Source organism: Hylobates moloch, unplaced genomic scaffold (assembly GCF_009828535.3).
Source record: "Hylobates moloch isolate HMO894 unplaced genomic scaffold, HMol_V3 SCAFFOLD_3, whole genome shotgun sequence".
Lineage (NCBI taxonomy): Eukaryota > Metazoa > Chordata > Mammalia > Primates > Hylobatidae > Hylobates > Hylobates moloch.
This window is the reverse complement of record NW_026652278.1, coordinates 113,778,305-113,806,161: the sequence shown is the minus strand read 5'-3', so window position 1 is coordinate 113,806,161 and position 27,857 is coordinate 113,778,305. Positions and strand designations below refer to the sequence as shown.

At 40.9% G+C, this 27,857-nt stretch overlaps 1 protein-coding gene across 4 annotated transcripts in view; it reads left to right on the top strand.

Moving 5' to 3' along the window:
* The first annotated feature begins 1,253 nt into the window (after positions 1-1,253).
* Positions 1,254-27,857, top strand: part of TRPC3 (transient receptor potential cation channel subfamily C member 3) — a 77,206-nt gene continuing 50,602 nt past the window's right edge. For 2 of the 4 annotated variants that reach the window (XM_032146695.2, XM_032146684.2), the window contains exons 1-2: positions 1,254-1,848; positions 20,261-21,032. In XM_032146695.2, coding sequence (XP_032002586.1) covers positions 1,634-1,848; positions 20,261-21,032 — 987 coding nt within the window. In that variant the 5' untranslated portion in view covers positions 1,254-1,633. The remainder of the gene's footprint in view (positions 1,849-20,260; positions 21,033-27,857) is intronic. The other 2 variants (XM_032146705.2, XM_058436718.1) reach the window with 1 other exon arrangement.

The window sequence follows — 27,857 nt, the reverse complement described above, 5'->3', positions numbered from 1 at the left end:
AAGTCGTGATCAGACTTTGCTTTAAGCATGGTCTTTCCAGTAGTACAAAGAATGAAACAGTATGGGGAGAGGTGGGCTGCAGAAAGGCTGGATAGCAGGGAGAAGCAGGGGAGCCTGAACTGAGGCGGTGGTACCGGGTGGAGAAGGGCAGTCCTGCTGTAGAGATATTCCAGAGGTGAAACTGAATAGGTCTGCTAACCTACACTGTGAAACCGTTAACACTTGCATATGTACTAACAACTGAAAAGCACTTCCAAACATAAAGCACTATACAATATTTACTTGTTTTTGTTTTTCCTATATTAGATGTATAAATGCTATTGCTTCTTTAAACATATAGACTTGCCAATTTAATACACAATATTTTATTTACTTTTAAGAATTAAATTCAAAGGAGCTACATTTTCTTGTGTTTTGCTTAAATTTGGGAAGAATTGTTCCTCTAAAAAGTACAGTGTAATTGGATACAGTTAAATAAATTTTATCTCATCAGAGCGTGTCCAGTATTTTTGTGATTTTTCCTGGTTGGACTTGCTGGAAAGCCGTCTATTTGAAGCAAGGGAAAGTCTAGGAGAACACACTCTTCTGGATCTAATCTAAGTTTTCTCACTACCCACCTATCATGAGTACCTTTTTCAGTCTCTCTAGGCCAAGGGTTTCTTATTTAAAAGGACCAAGAGACTCCTTGATCCCTAAGATTCCTGCTAAGATTCTGTACCTCTTTCCTCCCAAAAGAATGACTGGTCTTGAATTCTAAAATGCAATTTTTGTAAGTGTGTTTTAAAAAGAAGACTGCATTTCGCTGAAAAATCTTCCTTGGAAAGTATATAAATCTTATTAGATGCCTTTGAGAGTCATTAAAAGAACCGAAGCATCATGCACGTTTAAAACATTACCAGGCTGGATGGAGTACGAAGGCACTCAGGGGAAGGTACTTAAACCTCCGTAGGTTCAACCAAGTCTTACTGGGAGTAACCCAACGAACAAGTGATGCTTTTTGAAACAAATTTGGAGAGTTGGCTGCAGGAAAATTAACAAGCCAGTGGATTTCCTTTTCCCTTCCTTAGGAAACTTGTTTCTGTAGATGCAAAAAGGGCCCTAGATCCTCTGGAAGAGAAAGAGAGTGGGGAGGGGAAGTTTCTCTTTCTTTACTCCCCACCTGCGGTCTGTCTGATTTCCTCTCCAGCTCTGTCTGATAAGGAATTGATTCTCCCCCTCCTCTTCCCCCTCCGGCCCTCCCTCTCCTTCTCCCTGAGTAACGATGCTGTCCTAGCAAGTGATGCTGTCGGAGACAGGAGACGGGCGCCGAGGAGGCATCGCCGCCGCCGCGGGGCTGGAGAGCCTCTCCCAGCACCAGCGACCCGCTCGGCCCCGGGCTTCCTCGTCGCAGCCACGGCCGCGGCAGCTGCTCCCACGGTTTGATGGTGGGCGGCGGCAGCTCGGCTTCGGCGCCAGCCTCTAACTGCTGGATCGCGGGCCGCGACGCTCTCGGCTCCTGCCTTCCCGCCCTGGGCCGCCCGGGGCCGCGGAAGCCGCGGGAGGTGGGGAAGGGGCCCCGCGGAAGGACTGCACGGCCGCGAAGGCGGAGGAGGCCGGCAGCCGGCACCCCCACACTCGGACCGCAGCCGGCGCGATGTCCACCAAGGTCAGGAAGTGCAAGGAACAAGCAAGGGTGACCTTCCCCGCGCCGGAGGAGGAGGAAGACGAGGGCGAGGACGAGGGCGCGGAGCCGCAGCGCCGCCGCCGGGGCTGGAGGGGCGTCAACGGGGGGCTGGAGCCGCGCTCGGCGCCCTCGCAGCGGGAGCCGCACGGCTACTGCCCGCCGCCCTTCTCCCACGGGCCGGACCTGTGAGTACCGGGCCTGGCCGCGGCCCGCGCCTCGGAGGGCGGTGCCGGGCGGGGGGGCGGGAAGGCTCGCACCGGGCGGCTCCACGACGTGCCCGGGACCTCCGAGACCCACATGGTACGACCGGGCAGTTCGATTTGGAGTGATTTGGAGGGGACAGACCTCGGCCGGAGGCTCGCCCCCTCGGTCCCGCGCGATGGAGGGACACAGGGGCTGCCGAGTGCGTGGCAGGGGCTCTGTCCCGGCTCAAGCACACGGAACAGCCCGCAGGCGGGCACACTGACTTCAGACAAGCATCCTGGCGAGCAGCCACTTCCTGTCCTAGAGCCGAGGAGCTCGCACGACTGCTGCCAGGGCTGGGCACCCCTTGGAAGATGGACCCCGGGGTCCCGAGCTTACCCAGGGAGGCCGAGGAAGGGGAAGATGTGCCCAGACCCAAGCGCGCACTTGAACCCCAAACTCCTCCCGGGCGTCCCAGCGTGGACTTGGGTCCCCTCCGACGCTCTGGGACGTCGGGGGCGGGGGCAGAGAAGTGGGGAGTAGGGAGGGGACAGTGCGATACAGGGTGTGGGTTGAAGGTTTGCCCAGACGCCTCGTCTCTCTGTGGTTCAGTCACAGTTGGGGTAAAACTGGAACCGAAGCCCTATAGGGTCCCCTGAGGGAGAGAGTGGGCATCGGGCAGCTGGGGAACCGCTTTAGTGATAACTTTGGCTGCGGTTCCCAGGCGGCGCAGGGTCAGCGGCTCGCGCCCCGGCGCGCGGGCTCTCTTTTTCTCTTTCTTTCTTTCTTTCTTTCCCTCTCTCTCTTTCTAAACGAAGGAGCGGTCGGCGCGCTAATGCATGAGAAAGAGCAACTTTTCTTAATTTCCAATCTTGGAGACAGCTTTTAATCAGTGCGAGACGCAGAGAAGATAAAAAGAGGGTGATTGGTTTCACAGGGTGAGATGCTCTGTATTTTTTCTGTCACGTACACTGGGAGTGCCGCAGGGCTTACTGTCTTTTTTAGGAAGAACGCTCAGAACTAGGTAAAGAACTTGGGGTCGGATGGTGGCGGGCGGCGCAGACGGGCTGAGCCGGCGGGGGGGGTGGTTCTCCAGGGTGGGGACCGAGGTTCTGCAGCGCCCCCTGCTGTCGGCGAGCGGCCCACCGCCCGAGGTCGAGACCTCCGGGGTGACCCCTGCACCCCCAGGATCGCGCGCTGCTCCGCGCGCGCAGAGTCTGCGCCTGGTTTGGCTGGACCTGCCGGTAGAACACAGAAACACAATCAATGGCTGGGAGTAGATCCCATAGGGACGAGTTCTGATTTTAAATGAGCGACGCATCCTGATGTGGTTCAGTTATTGCTGAAGATAAGCATGGAATGGAAATGGCCCAGGAAATGGAGGGAAGGTATATCCTTTGGGATTAAAGCGCCACCAGCTCACTTCCCCGTCTCCCTAAGGTTTTAAAACATTGTCCATTTTTCCTTTTGCCAAATTGGTTTTTATAACCTAGCTGGTTTTTTTATTCCTTTTAAAATTCTTCTTTTTTAAAAACCTTAAATCCTGAGTACATGAAACACCTGAACTCTTATCTGAGAAAGTAGGGCGGAGCAGAGATTATTCACTTTGCCTTCTGAAATTTGAGGTCAATTACACAAAACCCTGGGGCAAATTCTATTGTAGGCTTGCTGTCTCTCTGCTAATAGAACATCTTTTGTATATGTTTGCTAACTTTACATAATTCAACAAGTAAATGTTGTGGTATACTTATTTTGTAGAGGTCGAGAAGAAGACCCAGTCATTTTTTAAGGAGATACACATTAAAAACGTTTCTTCTAGAGGCAGGGCAGCAAGCTCTTCATGTTTATTTCAGGCCTGTCACTTGGTAACATCAGAGACTAGCTTGATCTCTGTAACAGAGATTAGCTGTTTATTCCACCTTTGAGGAGAATCCGGCCACTGTTTAATAAACAGTGTTTATTTATTGTTGTTTAAAAGTGAACACGACAGCCCTAGGATGGACTCCGAGAAGGATTCGCAGGGTCATTTCAGGAGACGGAACAGCATAGCTGAATTTAAAATTCAGCAGGTTGCTGAGGATACAATCCCACCTTTACCAGGATAGTTCCTCAGGGTACTTCTGTTGCTGGTTTCACTGCTCCACGCTGCCCTATTCCATGTGGAAATTTTAAATAGACTGACTTGGGAGGAAAAGTGTCACCTGCTGTATCACTAACAAGATGATTTTTACCTGTTGATAGAACTCTTGATTCAACCACAGATTCAAACCAAGACTTCTTTCATCCCAATTGGTTGCAAACCCAGGACCAAGTAATATGTCATTGTAGTGACGGCCTCATTTTTTAAAAATGTTTCAGTTATTCAGTATATGTGATGAATTCTAAAAATTGTGGAAGGCAGTTTTCATGAGTCTCAATTCAAGCGTTTCTCAAGCATGCATATTTGTAAAGTGTAGGCTAGGTACAGCAAGCCACAAAGATGAGCATGACAACTTTCCTGTACTCAAGAAGTTTAAAATCTCATGAGGGAGAGGTGGGAATGAGACTGGGCATGAGCAGTTATGCTGTAAATTAGAGTAAAATCAGTTCCTTTTAAAAAACAAAAAAACAAAAAGAATTATAAAGGGTCAAGTGCGAAGAAGAGAAGGACAACATTAGGTTGTGGGGAAATCAAGGAAATCTTTATGGGCCTTGAAGGATAGATAGGACAAGAAGCAGAGACAAGGTAAATACTTAATTCAAGCCCTCTCTTCCCCCAAAATGCCAGGCATGTTTAAGGAATGTTAGTTGAGTTTGGTTGGAACATAGATATGTATAGGGGAGCAGTGAGATTTAGCTGGACATGTTGGTTTGAGGCATTAGTGCGGAGGACCCTATATGCCAGGACGAGGCACTAGGGAGCCACTGATTATTTTAAAGTAGCAGTAATTTGAGCAAACCCACTCTGAATTGAAGTGGCAATTAATAGAAAGTGAAGAGACAAATTAGGAGACGACTGTAACTGTCCATGCTGAGATTAGGCTCTGTAATAGTGTAGCGTTGGTGGAATGGAAAGGGGAGAAATTGAGGGAAAAAAAAAACCAACTAGAATCTATGGAATTTTGCAACTCACTATCCATGAGGGCTTTAAAGAGAAAGCAGGATCAGAGACAATTTAGTAATTTTTGATCCAGATAACCAACATGGTTGATGCCATTGCTGACAAGAAAAAAGCAAAGGTGAGGATCTGATTTTTCAGGTAGTTCTCTTTTTGTTGTTATTTTTTTTCTTTTTAAAGGAATAGTGAATGATCAAATATTTCTGATAGAGGTGTTAAGCAGGGAAAAGGAAATATCAGTTTAAAGCTGTCTGATGGGAATTGTTACACAGTTGTGTGACTACATGAGATTACTCAAAGGAGTGTGAAGAGAGAAACGAAGGGAGTCCAAGCTAGATTTTGAGGGAAAAAGCTTTTGTTTAGAGGGCAGGGAGAAAAAGCAGCAAGAAATATCATCGATGCACACTCTTCAAAAACTGAAAAGATCAAGAGAAAAACTTATGACTCTACTGTTAGAAGAATCAGTCCTTGTACGTATTAGCATACATGCACAAAATCATTAGATTTTTCAGCAATGTTATCTTTACAGAGAAAGATTTCTAGAAAAAAATCCTGTTTAGTTTTTCTTCAGAGGAAGTGCTGCCAAAAAATAGTCATAATAAAAGCAGTTAATTTGTGTTTATATACTACTTCATGCTGTCGTTTATACTCATTCACTTAAATCGCTCCTCTTTAAAGCAGTTTTTTTAATCATTGTCATCACTTAGCAAATGAGGAAATTAGTACACAGAGATGTAAAGTAATGTTCTAACGCTTCCCTGGCAAATCAATAATAGATCTTCTGATACTCACCTTTATATGATAAGGAACCAAAAATGAGTCCACAGTGCCTTGTAACTCAGATTACCTAAAACACTTTGTATGTTAGTTTCTGTGGCACTGGTCTTGTATAAATGTTCCAGTCTTGGCTTAGTGTGTGTGTTGGCTCAGGCATTAGACTGGAAGCAGGACTTCCCTCCCTCCCAACCCTGGAGGGAATCAGATTCTCCAAGTGATTGTTGAGTCTTAGGGACATGAGTCTGGACTTTGAGTCCAGACTGACTAGTGTTATTAAGAAAGAGGCAGCTTTCTTTACAGTTATAGTTTAATTTTTAAGAACAGCACAGCATGGCATTAGACTTAAGGACTTTATTTTTTTAATTCTTTTTTTTTTTTTTTTTTTGAGACAGAGTCTCACTGTATCACCTAGGCTGGAGTGCAGTTGGTGCAATCATAGCTCATTGCAGCCTCAAACTCCTAGGCTCAAGTGATCCTCAAATCTTAGCCTCCCAAGTAACTGGGACTACAGGCACACACTACCATAACTGGCTACTTGTAAAATTTTTCGTATCAACGAGGTCTCACTGTGTTGCCCAGGCTGGTCCCTAACTCCTGAGCTCAAGCAGTCTTCCTACCTCTACCTCCCAAGTTGCTGTGATTATAGGCATGAACCACCGCACCACCCAGCCTTGAGGCCTTTAATACTCTGAAACTTTTCTTTATATTATCAGTTGTATATAGCAATTTCACTGTGTACAATGAGTCATCATTTTTGTTGGTTTGTTTTAAGTTATTTTTATGTAATATCAAATAGCTTTAAAAGTTAGATGGTGCTAAAAGACGTCTACGAACAACAGCAAGCCCCCAGCAATTCCCTGGTCCCCTCTCCTTTTCTGTCTACTCCACTTTCCACTCTTTTATATACTGCTATCTTTTTATTCATATTTTAGGTGTTGTCAATAGTCTCAGGTGAGAATTTATGTTCACATGTATCTATTATTCTCCCCCATCTTCCACAAGATGGTTTATCACAATTTCTGGTTAGTATCTTATTTAAGTTCTTCATTAATATGACCATGTAATCACTGTTCACTGCTAAGTCAAGTAGTATAGTATGACTACATTTATTTTCTTTGATAATTGGTTGTTTTCCTTGGAGTAAGTATTTGTCACATCGTGTCCTTGTTTCTTAGCTAAATCTTCTACAGTGTCTAACTATGTGTGTTTTCCTGAAGTTATCCCTTCTAGAGCCCTCTAACTTTCTTTGTATGAGGTCTTTTTTCCCCCCCGCTTCAGGAAGCTCTTAGAATTGTCTCTTCATTAGCTCTCTTCTGAAGATGTGCCTTGGTATGGATGCTTTTATCATCACCTGAGCTGGACACTTGGGTAACACTTTCCATCTGGACATTATGTCCTTTAGTTCTGGGAAGTTTTCCTAACCACTATTTTTATTCTTTGCTTTTTCTGGAATTTCTATTTTCTGGATGTTGGACCTCCTGACCGATCCCCTAGTTTTTATATCTCTTCTCTTCTGTTTTCCAATGCTTTTCCAAAGCAATGCTTGCTTTTTGTGTTTTTTCTATTTCGTTGTTTCTATCTCCCAACTCTTTCACTGAATTTATTTCCATTTTAGTGACTATATTTTTAATTTCTAAGAGCTCTTTCTTGTCTTATGAGTATTCTTTTTTATAGCATTCTTTATTTCAGAGATCCAGGGGTTTTTTCCTAATATTTCTCAGGGGAGAAGAGATTAGGAAATAATAAACCTGGCTGTTAGTATTGACGAACTGGGCAAGAGTCCCCCTGTTCCTAGTTCCTGCCCTCCCGTAGGCCTGGTATCCCCACGTCTAGAGCATTTCTGTTTCTGTATCTCCAGAGATTCCGTATCCTATCTCCCATAGGGGTGCAGGAGGGTTGTCACTTAACCATATCAATTAGCAGGTGGGGATGTAGGGGGAGGGTTTCTACGCACTTGTTATACAGCCAATTCCCTCATTTTAGGTTCCAGCCTCATCTCTACTTTCTGGAAATTTTTTTGCCTTCAATTTCTGGGCGTTCTCTGGCATTGAGCTGGGTGGATCAGCTTGTTTTCTGTAACAGCCACTCTAGTTGGAACTTCTTTCTCTCCATTAAATGATTTACTATTTTAACAACTTATCTCCTTTCCACCGTTATATATTGTAGCTTGGAGTTACAAATGTCTCTTGGTTTCATGGAAGATGAAATTTGTGTTGCAGTTCCTTGTTCTCCTTGTTTAGGGAGGTAATTTTGAAAAGGAGAAGGGGTGAGAAAGGCCTTTATTCCACCATCTTGAGACTGAACATCCCTATGATTGTGTGTTGTGTTTATTTAAGCCCTAACATTGGCAATGTTATTTAACATAACCAAGAATGGCAGAAGGAAGAACATTCTTACTCGTAACTGATCTTATTAGGCACATGGAGTAGATAGTAACTTACACTGTGTGATAAGAAGGTCATCTGAATTCCCCACCTAAAATCATCTTAGTACCACACTTCTGAAATTTAACACTATAGAATATTTTGAAGAATAATAGAGTGTTTGAATTTGAAAGGATTTCATCTACTCCAGTCTCTTATTTTACAAATTAAGAAACTGAAGCTGCAGGTTGACATCTAATTCACAGCAGCCCCAGGCCATCTGAAATCCCCAGCTTTCTGGGACTGTGCTGTTCGCACTGTGGCCTCCTTTGGTTAAGCATTTCTCTCTTCCTCAAAGAAATTTTAAAATGCATTTACTCTTGGGAGGAGCAATACAGGAAACTATTAATTAGTATTAATTTATTTATGAAATCCAATTAATTCATCATTTAAATTTGGCTGCTGATGGCAGATCAATTTGAGAAAGTTGGTGAGCTAAACAGGAGGTCTAAGAATAAGGGGAAAGAGGAAAAAAGGTTATCGCAAAGCACAGTTGACCCCCTGCCAGATATTATTTATGATTATCCCTTTTATTAATATTAAAGAGGTGAGAGGATCCCATTCCAGCACTAGACCATCTTCTGAGGACTGAGTTAGAATTTTAAGGATTTTTCATTATTGTGCTGGGATAGAAAATGTGTCCGTGCTTCTGTCCCTCTCTCTTTCTCTTAAAGTTGTTATTAAACATTGAGCTTTTCCTTTGCCTACAATATCCCATAAACCTTTACTCCCCCACCCTCCCCCCACTCCCCAGTTTATAACAGGCAATCAAACACCATGGGAAATGTAATGGGAGGAAGAAAACTTTATGGAGTTGCTGTGCCCTCGGTAGGAAGGAATCCTTTAAATTTCCTAGCTCAGGATTGACATTTCCTGTTTCAGGGAGGATGCTAAGGAATGATGAATGGCTGCTGGGCATTCTTCTAAGGAGGGGAGGCTCTTTGCTTGTCCAGAAGTCTTGCTTCTCAACCCTCTCCCCTCTACTGCCCTCAACGTTGCATAACATCCGCCCAGAAGGGGCGCTGTGTCAGTGGGCTGTGCTGGGTGAACACATAGGAGTCTGGCCCCATACAGAGGGTCTGCAGATGTAGACTGTGGGATGGCTGACTTCACACTTATGCACGAGGGGCTCAGCAGTGACTTTATGAGAATAATTAGTATTGTTAATAGCATTTTGTGTTTAATTTAGCATTTAGGTCAGGTATATTTGTCTTCAATTATCTAGTTAAAAAAAAAACCCTATTAAAAATACTATTTTCTTTGCACTGTTCAAATAATAGGTGATAATGTGGATTTGGTCCTAGGTCTTTTTAAAAAATGAGAATTAAATGTCCACAAATGCATGACTTGTTAAGGAAAATGCGTGACTTGTTTTGACTTTAGATATGGATGATAATGATAGAAAACCAGATTTCTTTATTCTAATAACTATATATATATAATTGATAGTGACTAATGTATTTAAATATGAACTTCTCTTGGGTCAGTAGAAGTTCCTTAATTTTATTATCTGAGGTCATTTTGTCTGAATTCTTGTTCAAGTATAGACTGAATTTATATAACTTTTAATTTCATTGTCACTAGTCTTCCTGAAATAATAAAAATTAGTTTTAAAAAGCATTGTGAAGATGAGTTTGAGATTTGTTTAATTACTAATTAATTATTAAAGGTTATTAATTTTAAGATTTATCTCCTGTTTGCCTCTAGATTATCCTGATAAAATATAACTATGTAAAATCAAAATCAAGAGATAGAGAATTCACCAAATACTTTTGTGGTGTAACCAAGAATTAAATGTTATTAAGCAGAAATTTGCTTTGAAAGAATGATTGTTGACATTACTTTTATTTCTTATTATTAATTTACATTACTCGTGACATTCTTTTTATAGACGAATCACATCAATTCCCCACCACCACTGCTTCTTCCACACATAACCATATGTGACCAGGGGTATTCTGTAATCTGGCGGGGGTGGGGGAGGGAATTATCTGTTCCTTAGGTCTTCAGTGATGTGGTTTAACTATGCGTGCATCTGTGCACTCATCCCTCCAATAGATATTCATCACCATATACAAAAAGCCAAGCATATGGAGATGAAAGAGGCAGCCTTTGCCTTTAAGGACATTTTAATATCATTGGGGAGATAGGCATGAAGACAGACAATTGCAAAGCAATACAGTAGTTGGTTTAATGGAGTTATACACAAAACACAGTTCCTAGAAGCATAAACATCTAAGTTCTAGAAGGCATTTGCTTGAGTACTTTCTTGGGCACGTATATTTAAGAAGTATTACCAAAAAGTCATGCAGGCAATGGCTAAGGGTCCTCACTTCTGCTCCAGTGTACTTTTAGAGGGAACAATGCGCTGTGAGGTAGCTGTTTGCTTTTCTGGTTTTAGCTGCTGAGGAATCTGGCAAAGAGCTACTCATGCTTTCATGAAAAGAGTAAGAGATAAAGCAGTGGAGATAGACCAGGGTTCCTCTCCTTAAATACACAACAGCTTCTGATTCTGACAGTCATTAGGGCAAATGCCAAAATTAGCATATATCTAATAGATTGTTTTTAAGTTTGTTTTTTTCTTTTCTTTTCTTTTCTTTTTTTTTTTTTTTTTTTTTTTTTTTTTTTTTTTTTTTTTTTTTTTTGAGACAGGATCTTGTTCTGTGACCCAGGCTGGAGTGCAGCGGCGCAATCTTGCCTCACTGCAACTTCCGACTCCGGATTCAAGCCATTCTTAATTCTTGTGCCTCAGCCTCCCGAGTAGCTGGGACTACAGGCATGCACCACCATGCCCAGCTAATTTTCGTATTTTTAGTTGAGATGGGGTTTCACTATGTTGCCCCAGTTGGTCTAGAACTTCTGGCTTCAAGTGAGTCATCTGCCTCTGCCTCCCAAAGTGCTGGGATTACAGGCATGAGCCACCATGCCTGGCCAAGATTTATTAAAATTATACATGATGAATTCTGAATATAATGCAGACCAACAGAAACTATCAGGGAATTCATTACTGTGGAGACCTAAATATCTCTCTGGGCTTATAAGTGCTGGAATGTTTATATTTTAAATTTTTGTGTGTGTGTGTCAGGGAGGCGGTGGGAATGATGAGAATCTTTAGAAATGAAATCTGCGCTTTCCTCTTTCTTCAGTGAAGCACCTTATCTTGCTGGTTTGGTTGTTACTGTGACAATGTATTACTGAGCTCTATGATGTGTAGGTAGATGCAGGCTGAGAAGTAGGTATGAGATACTTGTGGACTACCTGTGGCCATGTACCCTCTAACTAGACAGTTTAACTGATGGGCTAGCTTTCTCTAGCCTTGCATGCTGGTGTACTTAATGGCTACTGGGGTTCAGAGTGTCCCCACTCCACTTCTTCCCCTCCAAAAAGTATATATTAAGAGGTGTTCAAAATGTGTGTTTTTGATGATATTATTAAGGCTGTTTGTCAGATTCTGTCTCCTCCTTCGAACCACATACACATAAGCCTACTGTGTAGATGTCAGATGTCTCCAGAGGTAGCCACATTGACTGACAGGTGCCTGCTTGCCAGGGAGATTATGGGATTTTTCTATTTTTTGACTTTTCTTCTCTGACTTTCTTGTCTTTTGTCAGTACCTGCTGCTTCCCACCCTCATTACCATTTCCAATTATCACCATCTCCATAGTGTAACTAACATGGTGGCTGTTCTCTAACACTTTCCCCCACCTCTGTGCTTTTCTCACTACTTATCTTCTGTGGCTCCGTCTGCTCTTCTTGCCCTTCACAAACTGACGCACAGGATCCTGGCTGGTTCGCACAGTCACTTTCTTCAGCGTGGTGAGCTGCTCCATCCAAACATTTTGGATGTCATTCTCATTAACTCAACTCACATTGATGGTGTTCTTACTTCGCTTGCTTGCTACGTGGGTGGAATAGTTGGTTAATCTTTACCTCATTCAATAAAGGATTTGAGGTGACTTCCTTAATAATGCTCATGTATTGCAGCGTGCTAAGGAGCTTGTGATTCAACCCAAACAGCCATGTTAGAAGCTGTTCTTTGTAGAACCAAAATGTTCCAACACGTAAGCTCAGCATGCATTTTAATAATAATACTTGGATTTATAACCAGTTGTTCATTTTCTTATTCCCTAGCAGCATCATAGTAAAGTAGCCAGGAAGAAGACCTCTGAGCTCTAAGCTTCTAGTTCTGTACTCCTCAGTGACCTTAAGGGAGGTAGCATTCTGATGAAGTCTTTTAATCTGCAGAATTAGTATCAATTGCCAAGTATTTTTGAACATATACTACATTGTATTAGGTACAGTAGAGACAATATATCAAGAATAAAACATAAGATAAGAAGCATAAAACATTTATCCTCAATTGAACTGAGGACATGAGTGTCACAGGAGACAATAATCAAGGAGACAAAAATCAAGGAGATGAGATAAAATTAAGTGTCTATATTTATGAGTAGACTACCTATATTACAAAAGCTCAGGCTGAAGTGGTCAGGAATGGCTTCAGAAAGGATCAAAAGACTCAACATTTCATACTGAACAGAATCTTGTGGGTCATATTGGCATTGCCCTGTGAAACTTGACCCTCTGTATACTGAAGTGTAATGTAAACTGGACCACTAATGGTAAGAAGGATTTGAATTGGCAAAGAGCAGAAGTAACAGTATGTTCAGAGAGGGAAACATAAGAGGAACATCCCGGAGGTAGGTGTAAAAGGGTCAAGAAATCATTCACAACTTGGATGGGCAGCAACGTGTAGCTCCAGTAATCTGCCTGTAACAAAAGTCTGTCTCCTGAGCCTCCCACCTACTGAGTAGGAGAGAAAAAATTAAATGCCCAATCTGTGGTTCACGTTAGTGTTTTAAATTTTGTTTTGTTTTTGCTTACTACACAGATACTCAACAAGTGAATAGTGCAATCAATAAATTAAGTAATTAAGTCAATTAAGCAATTAAGCAGTTATGTGAATTGACAAGGAGAGAAGGCTTGCTCTACATTTTGCAGGGATTTGGTCAGTTAGGACAGTGTCTCCCCATGTCTTGAGCCTGTGTGGAAGTGGCTTTTGCTTCCTGATTCTTGTCCCCCAATCTTCAAAAGGGCTCAGAGTCTCAGTGGCCTGTCTGTCTACGAGCATTCAGCACACTGCAGAAAGAGGCTGGGAGGCTGACCTCTTTTATCTTAGTTCGATAGTATAAAGTAAATGTTTATTTGGATAAACTTGCTCAGGCTCTCGGGAACTACCCTTTCCCCTGCTCTTCTCTGTCACATCTGGCCCTTGGGGGAGGGGAGCTTATGTGTCCCTGGAGGGGGAAAAAGTTAGTGTCCTCTAACTCTTCTGGTCTCTGGGCACTGTTCTATGTCTACTTGAGTGCTGCTTGTCAGCAGAAGTAACTGGATCTTGGCTGACTTTCTTTTGTTAGAAACCCAGATATGCTCCCTCAAGTACTTGGTTTCAGTTCAGCTCCCACTGCTACAAATCCCAGCACCTGCAACATCCTCCATCCAGCTTACAGCACCAGCAGTCTGTCCCAAGCCTTAGTGCAGGCTACCTGGCTCTCATAGCAGGGTCCACACTGCAGGGGAGCTGAGAGTGGCTTGAGAAAGCTCTTTGCTTTTCCCATAGCATTCCATTACTTAACCAGTACTTAAGGTACTTCCTCACCTTATTGAATCCACATCTTGACTTTTACTTCCCTTCTGTTATTTGTCCTCCCAGAACAGTAAGCATCACGGCTTTGCTGTCAAAAGTGGGAGAGCCATCTTGTCTGCATGATGAGAGCACTTTATGATCAGGGTCCTTCAGGATGAATTAGAGGAATAAGGGAATTGATAAAATCTTTTCATTAGACAATTTCCCTTTTCTCAAATGCTGCTTGCAAAATCCTCAAAATCATTCAGTAAAAATAGAAAAATCCCATAACTTTTTGCTTGTAAGAAACTGAACTTCTCCATAATCCTTTTCTTATCACTCCTGTAAAATGTATCTTCTACCCAACTCTATACTGCACCACCCACCCTCCAGGCAGAGATGTCCTGAGTCAACCAGGGCAAAGATCCTGTGTTTGAAAAGGCGAAAAAGAAGAGCACCTTAATATATTTTCAACAAGTGTCCTTAATAGTACGGGAGTACCCCTTGACAGTACAGAAATAGCAGAATACTATGTTTACAGGATAGTGAAGAATGAATCTGAGGAACAAGAGAAGGAAGGTTGGCTAGGCAGGGTGGGGTGGGCTGTGACCATCCCTGAAAGGCATACAGACGAGTCTCGACTGATGAAAAGAGCAGTAGGGGGGTTAGTAATGATTTCCTGTTTTTTTCTTTTTTTAAAGAGAAGTGTGATATGGTGAAAACAGTTTACGAACAGCAAGATGCTGGGCATGGTTGTCACGTGTAAAAAGGAGAATCAGGTACAGCCGGAGGCGATGGAAAATAAGAGTCAGACAGATTCCAGGTTGAATCCCAGTTCTTTGTTATTTTACAATTTGTATTACCTTTGGCAATTTCATTTGAGCTCAGTTTTGTTATCTATGAAACAGAGAAAATTATACCTGCTTCGTGGTATTGTTATGAGAATTAAATATGATAGTGCATTGAAAACATTACATACATATGAGGTGCTCAGAAAAGTTTAGTTGCCTTCCCTCATGCCATCTCTGCTGGGAAGCTGTTACAACAACCCAGCTACGACTTGATAAAGATCTGGAGGCTGGTGCTGGCAATGAGAACTGGAAGGAAGCATTCAGTACAAGAAACATTCCAAAGCAGAAGCTTTAGAACTTTGTGACTGACATGATCAAAACAGTGAGTCATAGATGACCTTGAAATTTCTAAACCTGAATAATCAGCCTCCGATGCAAATGTTAGGAGTGGGAGCTGCTTTAAGGAAGAAGGTGAGTTGGGGCATTTTAGCGTAACCAGGGGACAGACCACAGTACATGTGGGACCTGAGGTCAGGTGAGAGGATGGGATCTAGGAAGAGATTTGGAAACTCAGCTAAGATATTTATTGATATTTATTTTCTATGGGGCACTGGGTAGAACTCTGTGGATAATGATAAATAAAACATGACTGTACTATCTATGAACGTGTACAGTAGTGGCATATATGAGAGGGTATTTATTAATACTCTGGGTTGGTTTTTTTTTTTTTAAATAAATTCAGACACTTGAGTCCGGGAGGCAGAAGTTGCAGCGAGCCGAGATCCTCCCACTACACTCCAGCCTGGGTGACAGAGTAAGACTGTCTGAAATAACTTAAAACAGGTTTAAAACACATGGAATATAGGATATTTGGTTTTAAATCTGTGTGAGAAATAATTTAAAAAAGGAGAAAGACTGTGCCAGAAATTTGGAATAAGATAGTAATAACAATTGAGCAGTCCCCCTAAGAGGGGGGCAGGGGAGTGAGGGTTATACAGTTTTTATTATTAAAGGACAAAAACTTATCTGAAGAGAGAGGCTTCTTGATTTGCAATTATAGGTTGACTTTGGCACTTTAATCCTCATAAAAGGTACAAAGAATACTATGGTGAACAGTCTCTTTAACTCTTTGTTTTTGAAAAGATACAATAACCTTTTAAAAATATCACTCCTTCGTAAAAGCAAGGTCTTGACATTAAATAGTCACTGCTGAGGGCATTTCTGTAGGCTGCCTACTTGCTGTGCTGTGGTTTAGGTAAATAGCTTCCTGGAGACCAAATTTTAAATAGTTAATAAAGTTTAGAGAAACTAAATGAATGGGAGGCTACTTGTCCCTTAGCCCGTGCTGCTCGAACATATTATTTCAACTTCATTTTTGGCAGGAGCAGAGTGACAACTGCTTGAAGGCCTCATAGTCGGGGGTCCTTGATTCAGGATGCTCCATTATTTTTATATTGGAGGTTCCCAGGAATTGTAAAGAACTTTCATTTAAAGTGCGTATTTCAGGGTCCAACCGTGAGAGATTCTGATTTAGTTCATCTGAATGGGGCCCAGAAATCCGATCTCAACAAACAGTCCAAGTGACCTTGAGGCAGGTGGTACTCAGGTCACACTTAGAGAAACCCCGTTGGAGGTCAGATGAGTTGATAGCAAAGTTAGGAAAACTGAGGAGTGTTACTTGTATTTTAGCTTCTGAATAGAGTAGAGCAGAGGGTTCCCTATGGCTCCACCACAATATTTCTCTGAAGAGCCTTTCATCTGCTTAAGTGTTTGGACAAATTCTAGGATCCCAAAAAGCATGAAAAAAAAAAAAGTTTTGCCTTAAAAGGTATTGTCAGTGTCTTCATTCAGGCTGCCATGACAAAATATCATAGAATGGGTGGCTTAAAAAAAAACACACAAATTTATTTTCTTCCAGTTCTGGAGACTGGAGTCTGAAATCAGGGTGCCAGCATGTTCAGTTTCTAGAGAGGTACCTTGTAGGTGGCCACCTTCTCAATGTTTCCTTACATAGGAGGTAGCAGGGTGAGGGGAGCAAGCCCTCTTGTCCTATAAAGGCACTAATCCCATCATCAGAGCCCCATCTTTATGATCCTATGATTTCAAAATAATCTCTCAAAGGCTCTATCTCCAAAGACTGTCACATTAAGGGTTAGGGCTTCAACATATGAATTTTGTGGGGACACAATTTGGTCCATAGCAATTGGATATTACTAGCTATCTGTATTAGTTAAGAGGAGCTTAAACATGGCCCTCATAGATCTGCAGGTCAGTGGTACTCCAATGCTTTTACCAGAAAGAAGTCCCGGCAGAATGCACTCTGGCAGTGTTGAATGACCCATTGGATGAAGATCTGAGGGTAGGAAATTCCTGGCAAAATAATTTTAGTGTTAACATTACTAGAGTTAAACATTCTCTCCTATTCACCCACATTCCTTCCTTATTTTTCATGCTAGAAGAGATACATTGTCAAGGCCAGCTGAGATTATGTTTATGCATTGTGGATGATGTGAATATTGACTCGTTCCATCAGTTCAGATTCATGAAATTTATCTTAGTACTATAAGGAAAGTTAACAAAAAGACACTTCCATTTGTGAATTTATCATAAGATGAGTGATATTAAGTCAGCTCTTGTATTTCGAAACAACAGTATAATTTGTTCTAATTGAGATATCTGACTTCTCAGTGTCAGAAGTTTTTAAAGACAAGATAAAAATGACATGTGACTTGTTCTAAAATGACACATTTCAGTTCAAATATATAGTATGGAGGTATAGCTTTTGAAGGAACAAGAAGTATTAAGAAAAAACTTAAAATACTAAGAAATACAAAGGAAATGTTGATGAAAGAATGGTGTCCTAATATTCTCAACCTGGTGTCTTTTGGGAGAAATAGTAGGATTTTTATAAGTGATTTTTCCCTGTAGATAGCAATCATTAAATTAAAAGCCTTTCCACCAAGATGTGACACTTTAATAAGCGTTTATTTTCCCAAAGATAACCCCTCTGAGTATTGAAATTCTGACATATATACTCCACATGTGTTTCCTCTCATCAATATATAATATTTTATACAACATGGAATTTCTAGCCATTTGAAGAATATCAGTTCATACATTAATAATAAAAATATTAACCCAATGAAGTCAGTACCACTAATAGTCATAAAACATACTTATTACTATAATATTTACAAGATTTGTTTAAAATCCTTGTCATAGAGTTTGGTCTTGAAACAAAGTTCTCTTCTATACCTGAAGTATATGATGACCTAAAAGTCATTATTATACACACACACACACACACACACACACACACACACACCCCACACACGTCCCCCAACTCAGACTTGCACCCTTCCCTTGTCTCCCACACATACCACACATACACTCTACTCTACACCCTCCCCTACACATCATACCCTACTCATAACAGCCAAACACAGGACATTTATTTCACTTCAGAAAGATTATAATGTAATGGTTTCTAATAAATACTTACATTTTAACATTTTTGTCAACTAAGGAATAAAAAATAAAATTTTTAATAAATAAAAATTTAAAACATTAATTTTATGTTTAATAAAGAGATTCACACTGTGGTTAAAACTATTCAAAATATGCAAGAGGGTATAAGTGAAAAGTGAAAGTCCCCCTTCCTCTATGACTTCTTAGTCCCAGTCCAGATATAACTTCAAAAGCTTCATATGTTGATTTCTAGAAATTGCTACAAACACATATGTGTATATAAAATATGTTTATTTAATTTTTAAAAGTTGATCACTTGATACTAGTTGAGCCATTAGAATTGGGTGCCAGTCACAGTGCTGTGTCCTTGCATAAGCCAACAAGCCTCTCTGGGGACCCCTTTAGTTGCCATACCTCTATGGAGTCAGGCTTGCCTGGCCACATTTGCCTTAGTCCCTATCTGGGAGACCTTCTGCCAGTGGCTTCGGTGCTCCTCTCTCTGTTTGGGGCCCTCAGAGCTGAAAACCGAGTGGACACTGGTAGCTGCCTCTGATTCCTCTTGCCTGGGAAGCTTCCCAATTTAGTCATCCACCCCAGGCACCCAGGGAGGCCAGTGTCCTCTCTAGTTAATTTTCAACTCCTGACTCCACGAATACAGTTTTTTCAATGGTAGGAGGTATTTTTGGAATATATATTCTAGAAATAAAGCATTTTCTTTTCTAGCCATTCACTTTTAACTTTGACTTATTTGCTTCAAAAGTCAGTAATGTGGAAAAAGCTTTTATCTGGTACTTTTTGGTACAATTCATCCCACCAAAAATCACAGATTTTTAAAAGGAAGTTATCTTGAACGTGGAACTGGGTAAGGTAAGATACAGATTTATACAATATTTGTGCAATATTTTAATAGCCACCAAAATATTGTACAGATTATTGAAAGATTGTAGTCACGATGTTAAAAGTGTTTATTTAGCATTGTTTTTCAGAGACTCTGAATTTCTGAAAAAGCTTTTTATTCATGAGGAAAATCTGGAAAACTTTATAAAATTCGATTTTATACCTGGCATAGGGATGCACAAGGAAATGAAATTATTTACCTAACATCACAGAAATTAAGATGTGAACTCAAATCACTGTACACATCAATTGACATAACTTTGATAATGCAGCTAAATAAATCTTAACGAATGTGGTTGTGTTAGGATTTCAGTGCGCATTGATCTGGATGTACAATTAGTGCCCAGCTGCTTTACTCACAAAGTAATTCTAGTGATTTTTAAACCATAATCAAACCTTATCCTTTCAGTTCCAAGAGCCAAATATATAATACTAGTAATTAAATAATTCTTATTACAAAGGCACAGTTGTTTTCAATAAAATCAATCTAGGTTGATGCTCAAATTTTATAATTGCTAAATCTTGTCTGCATCTTTGAAAAGATAAATCCTATAACTTGGGGATGGCTGAATCCCCTTAAGAGAAACGTATAAGGTGGAGGGTGTGTGGGCAAGTGGCATGTGCCTGTAGTCCTAGCTACTTGGGAGCCTGAGGTGGAGGATTTCTTGAGCCTAAGAGTTCAGGGCTGCACCTGTGATCTTGCCACTGCACTCTAACTTGGGCCACAGAGACCCTGTCTCTAAAAAAGTATTTAAATAAACAAAAATTTTAAAATAAAGAGCAAAAGATGAAACTAAGATCCTGCAACATGATACTTGGCCTAAATCCTGTGCTTTTTTAGGAGGCTGAGGGTCAATAATTTTATTTAGTTAAAAGGATGCAATGACTTGGCAGGAGTGTTTTGGCCTCATTCTTTAAAAAATTAACTTCCCTTAGCCTTCAGGCCTAGTACTTGAATGTCAAGTACCTGCAAGCCTCAATGTCCAAGACTTTTAAGAGCGGAAGGTACGATGAGATCCATCTTTACTAGGGTCACAAGGAAGGCATGGGTATATGGAAATTTTTATTATTATTCCATCTGAATATCATTTTCTAGAGAACAGGAGCTTTTGTTCTGAAGGGCTACCGGCTCCCTTCTGGGATCTAGCAGCCAGGGTTAGATCACAGGTGTCATTTTCAGGCAAGTAGTTAGCAACGGTGTCGCTAGCAACTGAGCCGGCCCTTGCAGCCAGAGGTTTGCAGTGGGTAGTGTGTATTCCAGAAAGGGCCCTGACATGTGAAAGGAAGGAATATGCCCTAATATTCTACAGTTGTTTTATCGTTGCTACTGATTAGGTCCATGGAGGGAAGCCCATCCCTGAGACGCATGACGGTGATGCGGGAGAAGGGCCGGCGCCAGGCTGTCAGGGGCCCGGCCTTCATGTTCAATGACCGCGGCACCAGCCTCACCGCCGAGGAGGAGCGCTTCCTCGACGCCGCCGAGTACGGCAACATCCCAGTGGTGCGCAAGATGCTGGAGGAGTCCAAGACGCTGAACGTCAACTGCGTGGACTACATGGGCCAGAACGCGCTGCAGCTGGCTGTGGGCAACGAGCACCTGGAGGTGACCGAGCTGCTGCTCAAGAAGGAGAACCTGGCGCGCATTGGCGACGCCCTGCTGCTCGCCATCAGCAAGGGCTACGTGCGCATCGTAGAGGCCATCCTCAACCACCCTGGCTTCGCGGCCAGCAAGCGCCTCACTCTGAGCCCCTGCGAGCAGGAGCTGCAGGACGACGACTTCTACGCTTACGACGAGGACGGCACGCGCTTCTCGCCGGACATCACCCCCATCATCCTGGCGGCGCACTGCCAGAAATACGAAGTGGTGCACATGCTGCTGATGAAGGGTGCCAGGATTGAGCGGCCCCACGACTATTTCTGCAAGTGCGGGGACTGCACGGAGAAGCAGAGGCACGACTCCTTCAGCCACTCACGCTCGAGGATCAATGCCTACAAGGGGCTGGCCAGCCCGGCATACCTCTCATTGTCCAGTGAGGACCCGGTGCTTACGGCCCTAGAGCTCAGCAACGAGCTGGCCAAGCTGGCCAACATAGAGAAGGAGTTCAAGGTAAGCTTTGCGCTCTACCCCGGCTGCTCTGCGTGCTCACCTACTTCCCCGCTGCTGCCTGGCCCGTTCTGCCACCGTTCGCTCCACATTCGGTTTTGCCCAGTGAATGTGAAATCGCAAGGGACTGAGAGCGTCATTCAGACTTCATCTGATGTTTTCTTTCTCCCTCTCAATGATGGTGCTGTGACAAATTCTCTTTGGGGATCCAGTATTCTGGATCAGAGAGCTATAATTATGGTGCCGCTCTGTGTTCTGGGTAAGCATTAAATAAAACTCAAGATTTCTCCCCGTTTTGCTAAAAGGAGGGTTTGGGTGTGACTTTTTGCCTTCCAAATCCTTCCTCCTGTTTTGTAGTTAGTTGTATGGTAGCACATAAGTAATATTAGTTTGCTTTATTTCCCCTGAGGGAGTGTACCGTGTCTGGAGGTCCTGTAATACTAGGTCTGTGGTGGACTGGACGGAGCAAGCTCCCATTCCATCTCCACGATAGTGTTAGTTTTCAATGCTCTGTTCATTGGCCCAAGCATTTGTGTATCCCTTTAGAATCAAAAGTCAAAAGACCAATAAAAAATACTGTTAAAGTCACTTCACTGATATGACAAAATGCCTCTCCCTGAATTCCACAAACGTATATTCAGAGTGGTGAGCCGTAGATGCCAGTTCAATCTAGAAATATGAGGACAGCAAAGTGATTTGCTTTAAGGGATTTTTTAAATGAGTGAACTTTTTTTTCTGGACATTATTTTCAATCAAGCAGTATTACTTATTTGTATAAAAATTATATATTAATGACAGATCATTTTATTTTTTAATCAGTTGCTACCTCCTCCTATGCGTTTTGATTGGTTCTAGCTACTAAATCTGAGTATTTCATAGTTCTGATCAATATCATTTAGACTGTTTTTGGCAGGTTCTTGTCTCCCATTTCTCATCTAAAAAGATGATTGTAGACATCAATTCCTTGAATTATTTTCTAGATGCTAAGTTAATCTTTTTAGTTTAGTGTTGTGGCGTCAGATCACAGAAAAAGTGATTATTCTTTCACATCTAAATATGGTTTTTATAGTTAGTGAGATTTACACAAATGCAACTAGCAATATAATTCAGGTTACAGAAAATATACTTTGCCCTGGTGTTGCAAGAAAATGGTGGGAAAGTGGTCCCATCCCTTTTCCATACACACAAAATTCCCTGGATATCCATCATTGCTCATTTTGTCCCAGTGGAGATCTGGACTTACTATAATTTTGTTAATCCATTAAAATTTTTTTCTGATGTAAAAGCTACACACATTTATTGTAAAATTTTTCCAAAAAAGGGAAAATACAAAGAAGAAAGTAAGTCTTACCTTATATCTAATCCATTTGAAGAGATTCATTATGTGGTATTTGAAAAGATTTATTTACCTGGACCCAAAATGACTTTTTTTTTTTTTTAGATAGAACTCAGAGCAAGTTGAAAACTCCAAATTCCGTTTAGAGACAGTAGAAAAGCATTTAGGTAAAGCACTTGTAAATATCACTTTGTTATTCTGAAACAGTAATTAAAACATAATTCTAAACATATTTATTTGCCACTATTTCAAATGCCACACAAATCTTGTTTTTACACATTTTTCTTGATATATACTGAAAGTCTGCAAGAGATTCTATAAAAGAGAATATTTTCTAAGATCGTGTTTTAATAATTTACTAAAGATGGTGATGTTTGCAATTCCACCCAGAGTCGTCAGCTCAGTGCAACCATGGTAAGAGAATTTGTTATTCATAGTTTTACCCTGAAGCTGGCTAAGTCCATATTGGTAATGCTTAGAATCTCTCTTATTCTGACTTAAAGAGTCACCTCTGATAACCTTTCAGGGGTGGGGAAATATCACAAATAAAGAGGCAAAAAGAGAGAAAACACAGTTGAATTCTAGAGAACATCTATAAAGCTGCCAAATATCTATAAGGATAAGCAAAAATCATCTAAATCTCCCAGTTCTTTTTTCTAGATTATATGGAAAGTGCTTGTATAGCAAGATAGCCCTCTCTGAGCCAAAATTAGGACAGTTCTTTAGAAATTATAGTCTCCAAGGACTTCATGTCTCTCTCCCCTAACTCAATGTGCCTTTTCTTTCTCATTTTTACCTGTCCTTGTTACTCCTTTCTTATCTGCCTTTCTTTCACCTTTCTCCCCTCTTATCCCATGTTCATGTCCATCTGTCAGGGCTTTAGACAGACAGAGAAAATAGTGCTTTCATAGCACTGACCCAGAGACTCTGAGCTCTGAAAGGGCAGCGAAAGTGAAGCTCATTTCTGAGACAAGCAGGTAACCTAATTTGCCCTATTCCATGGTGTTCGCTATATTCTTCCCATGGGGACTTTGAGCTCAAAGTATTAGCCTTGAAATAAAAACAAATAGTTTCCTATTGAAAAAGAGGTGATTTTTTTCCTTTTAAGACACCTATATTTATTTTGTCTTATCATTGGCCTATAATATCTAGTATCTCACCCCTGAAATTGCCATTGTTTAGATGCTTCAGAGAAGATTCTCAGCCACTCTGCAGTTTTCACATTTCTTTGAGGAATACAGTAGGCATGGTGCTGAAAACGTATGAAGGTCAAATCCCTAAGAGGTCAAATATTCTAGGATACAGATTTAGATAAATTAATGGAGGATAGCTCGGTGACAGGTTATTAAAGAAATATTTTGGATGTGCAAATGCTGTTTGAAGCTATTCTGAGAAACAGAATATTGGAAGGATAGACTCTAGGTCTAATCCTCCAAAATGTCAGTGGCAAGGAAGCCAGTCATTTATTAAGCTGTGAGAACGCAAATTGAAATTTTCTAGTTCTGACTGAGTCAATGACGCACCTTTTTTGTAAAAATAAAGAAGTGGGGAGAGGCGTTTCCTTCGCTGTGCCTCAGTTTTCCTCTCCTTAAAGTAAAAAAACTATTTCACCTTATAGCACACTACAGCTGTGAGGAAAAAAAAAATGAATATAATTCAAAAGCAAGATGACATTTTATAGCAGGAAAATACTCTAGGAATCATCTTTCATTTTGTAAAAGAGAAAACAAAGGCTATAGGCAACGTTTCATATGTTAAGCCTAGATTTGAGTGTCTTGAGTCCCAGTCGTAGGTACTATACCTAATATAATGTACCTGGTAATATTGAAGCACTTCTTAGCACCTAATTTGTACCAAGCACATTCTAAGCATTTAATCCTCATAGTACCAATATTGGGTAGGATTATTCATGTCAGAGAGGTAAAGTGAATTCCACAATATCACACAGCTAGTAGGTGGTAAAGCAGTATTTGAGCCCAGGAAGTCTGGCTTCAGACTCTATGCTTTTAATCACTATGATGACTTGCCTCTTTTGTTATTAGGGAAAGGGCCTGGCAGAACCAAGCCTGTTATGAGTTGAATTTCAGTTTTCCTCTTCAGGATAAAAAAGGATTAGAATGATAATTAAACATACACATTAAAAGGAGTGTGCAGAACCTGTAGATAGATTGTGATGAAGACTGAACTTCATTGTTCTTCGTCTGGCTTGAGCAGATACTTAGGGTTTTAAGTTCTGCTCTATAAGGTGTGCAGTAGGTCCACCAGCTAACTGTGGAGGGCTGTGGTAATGGATGAGTGGTATATTAAAGACCATTATGCAAAACTAACTTAAGATAAAATTATTAGAAAATGTAGACCAGACATATGGTCTGATCTGTGAAGTAACATGGTGGAATTAACAGTCAATGCGGCCTCATGGTGGAATTAACAGTCAATGCGGACTTTACATAGATGGTTGCTTTTGCAGCTGAAGAGAGGCTGTTCTTAGCTGGAGTTCTCCATCTTTCCCACGGAGCTCTGCATAGGTTTAAAAAATGGTATCCAATGACTATAACAAAAGAAATCACCAGTATCTCCAGCTCTGATTATTTTCTGCACTCTGGCGACAGACTTCTTCAAGTGGAAAATGTTTAAATTGTTATAAAAACAAATAGTGCTGTCCTTGCAACATGTTTGATTATCAGTTTTTTTGATCTTTATTGATCTTTCAGTGGATGTGAAAAAAAGCTTTCCTTAAAACTAAACAGTTTATGACCATAATTTTATAGATAATGAGTCATTATTTAGGTATTACTGCAGATGTGGGTACTAAGTTTTCTTCAAAGCATGGAAAGTAGCCTCTTTTTATTTCTGATCAATGGAGAAATGACCACCCTATGTTGTACCAAATCTGACAGAACAGTCTGAACTGAAGAATAACATGAGGAAATTTCATCTAAAAAAATGGTATTAAAAGGGAAGCTTTATATGGAAACAGGCATGGATTTAATACTTCTTCTGGATGCTATAATAAAATATTTCATTAGTCTTTCAGGAATGGAAAGCAGATGGATATTTAACTGACACTCTGCACAGAAACCAGAGACTGAACATTTTATTAATTTTATCAGTTGCATGATACCAACTTGAATGGAAACTAAAGATTGAGGTTTTATTCATTTTATCTGTTCCCTTATGAGGGGAAAAGGATTAACTGTAACTGTTCTTTATCTGAATTTCTCATATCTGAAATGGAAACTATTCTAATCTGTGTAGCCTTTAAACAGTCTGTCCTTGTTTATTTTAGCTGGTGACGTGGTTTTGCCCATCAAATCACATTAATTATTTAAAGGAAAAAAAATTGGAATTTTTCACATCTTTTTTTTAAAGTATGATTTTTGGAAGCCCAGTAATTCTGCTGTGCCAAATATTACTTAGTTATATAGACACATACAGTGTCTCAGGACATGTTACAATGGGGAATTCTGTTTTCCTCAAGTGTTTCACATTAGATTATTATCTGGTTAGCTTTCCTAATAGGTTAGAATTTTAGTGAAAGTCATAAAAGTAGAACTGGGGTCTCCAAAAATGAGACACTTTCTCAGGAGATGGTCATTGACACCTTCATTAGAACAAATGGACTAGAAATAAAGCTCCATTCAGAAGGCAACAAGGAATGCTACCAACTGACTTCCTTATGGCAGTCCACGGCAGTATATAAATATGCAAATGAAATTAAAGATTCACGGATTATTTTTAGCAAAGTGTTAGTTCCAGTGGCCTGGAAATTTTTCTCTCAGGTACTGAATTCTGTAACCCTTGAGAATTCAATTACATACAATGAGATATTTCTCTTCTTCCAGTTCTGCAGGGCACAATAATATGCCCTTCAGACAAACAAACAAACAAAAAACCCTCTGTATACAGGTGGGTATCCGTCTACCTCTCTACATTCACTATAAACCAGTTATTCTCAAACATAACATGTATCGGAATCATCTGGAGGGTGTGTGAAAGCACATAAAGATTGCTGGGCCCTTCCTCAGTTTCTAAATCAGGACATGTGGGCTGGGGTCTGAGAATTTGCATTTCTAACACATGCCCAGGTGCTGCTGATGCTGCTGGTCTGAGGACTACACTTTGAGAAGCAATGTCTCCAGTGAGGCAAGGGATGATGAACTGGACAAGTTATTTTTCACTGTCAACCTAAAATAACAGAGAGAGAGGTTCTCTAAAAGAAAATGAGGCCGGGTGCGGTGACTCACGCCTGTAATCCCAGCACTTTGGGAGGCCCAGGTGGGTGGATCATTTGAGGTCAGGAGTTCAAGACCAGTCTGGCCAATATGGTGAAACCCCATCTCTACTGAAAATACAAAAGATAGCCGGGTGTGGTGGCACATGCCTGTAGTCCCAGCTACTCGGGAGGCTGAGGTAGGAGAATTGCTTGAACCCGGGAGGGGGAGGTTGCAGTGAGCCAAGATCGTGCCACTGTACTCCAGCCTGGGTGACAGAGCAAGACTCCATCTTAAAAAAAAAAGAAAGCGAAAAAAATAGAAAATCATATTTATTTGGGAATATAACATTGCAGTGGAAATACAAGTGACGTAGTAAACTATGTGTATATTCAGGGAGGTAAAGAAAGACAAGGTTTTTAAAGGAAGAGTGAGGAGGGCTACACTCCAGGAACAATAACAAAGGCGGAGCCAGTCCAAAGTTGTACAGGCAGTTGCTGGGCAGATGTCCTCACAGAGGCATTTTTTGTGTAAGGTTGCCATGGCCTTTATGCAAGGTTATGGTTTTTGCAGTCTTTTGTGACAGTTTTATGTGTGAGAACCCTCCCTTCATGGCCTTCTCTGACTCTGTTAGTCAGGGTTTTTTTGTTTTGTGTTGTTTTTAACACAGTTGACTTAGTTTTGACAACTTTCATATCACATATAGTTGATCTTCTACATGAAATTGCCATTTTAGAAAAATTGCCATTATAGAAAAATTTCCAATGTAGAAATGGTCTTGTTTTGGCTTTACAAGAACTATTGTTTGTACAAAAGAGAGAAAACTCTTTGATCCCTTGGTCTTTCGGCATATACTTTTTTGAGTAAATGCTTTTTAAATTTTTTAATTGACAAATAATTATTGTATATATTTATGGGGTACCATGGGATGCTTCGATATATGTATACAATGTGAAATGATTAAATCAAGCTAATTAACATATCTATCACCTCACATTACTTTTTGTGGTAGTGAGACATTTGAAATTTACTCATCAATTTTGAAGTATATAGTACAGTATTAAAGCTATAGTCACTGTGCCATGCAGATAGATCTCAAAAACTTATTTCTCCTATCTAAATGAAACTTTGTTCATTTTGACCAATATCTCCTCATTCCATCTGTACTTCACCCTACCTCCTACTCCCACCCCCTGCCACTGGTAGCCACTTTTCTATTCTCTGAGTTTGACTTTTTTAGATTCCACATATAAGTGAGATTATGATCATGCCATTTTCAGA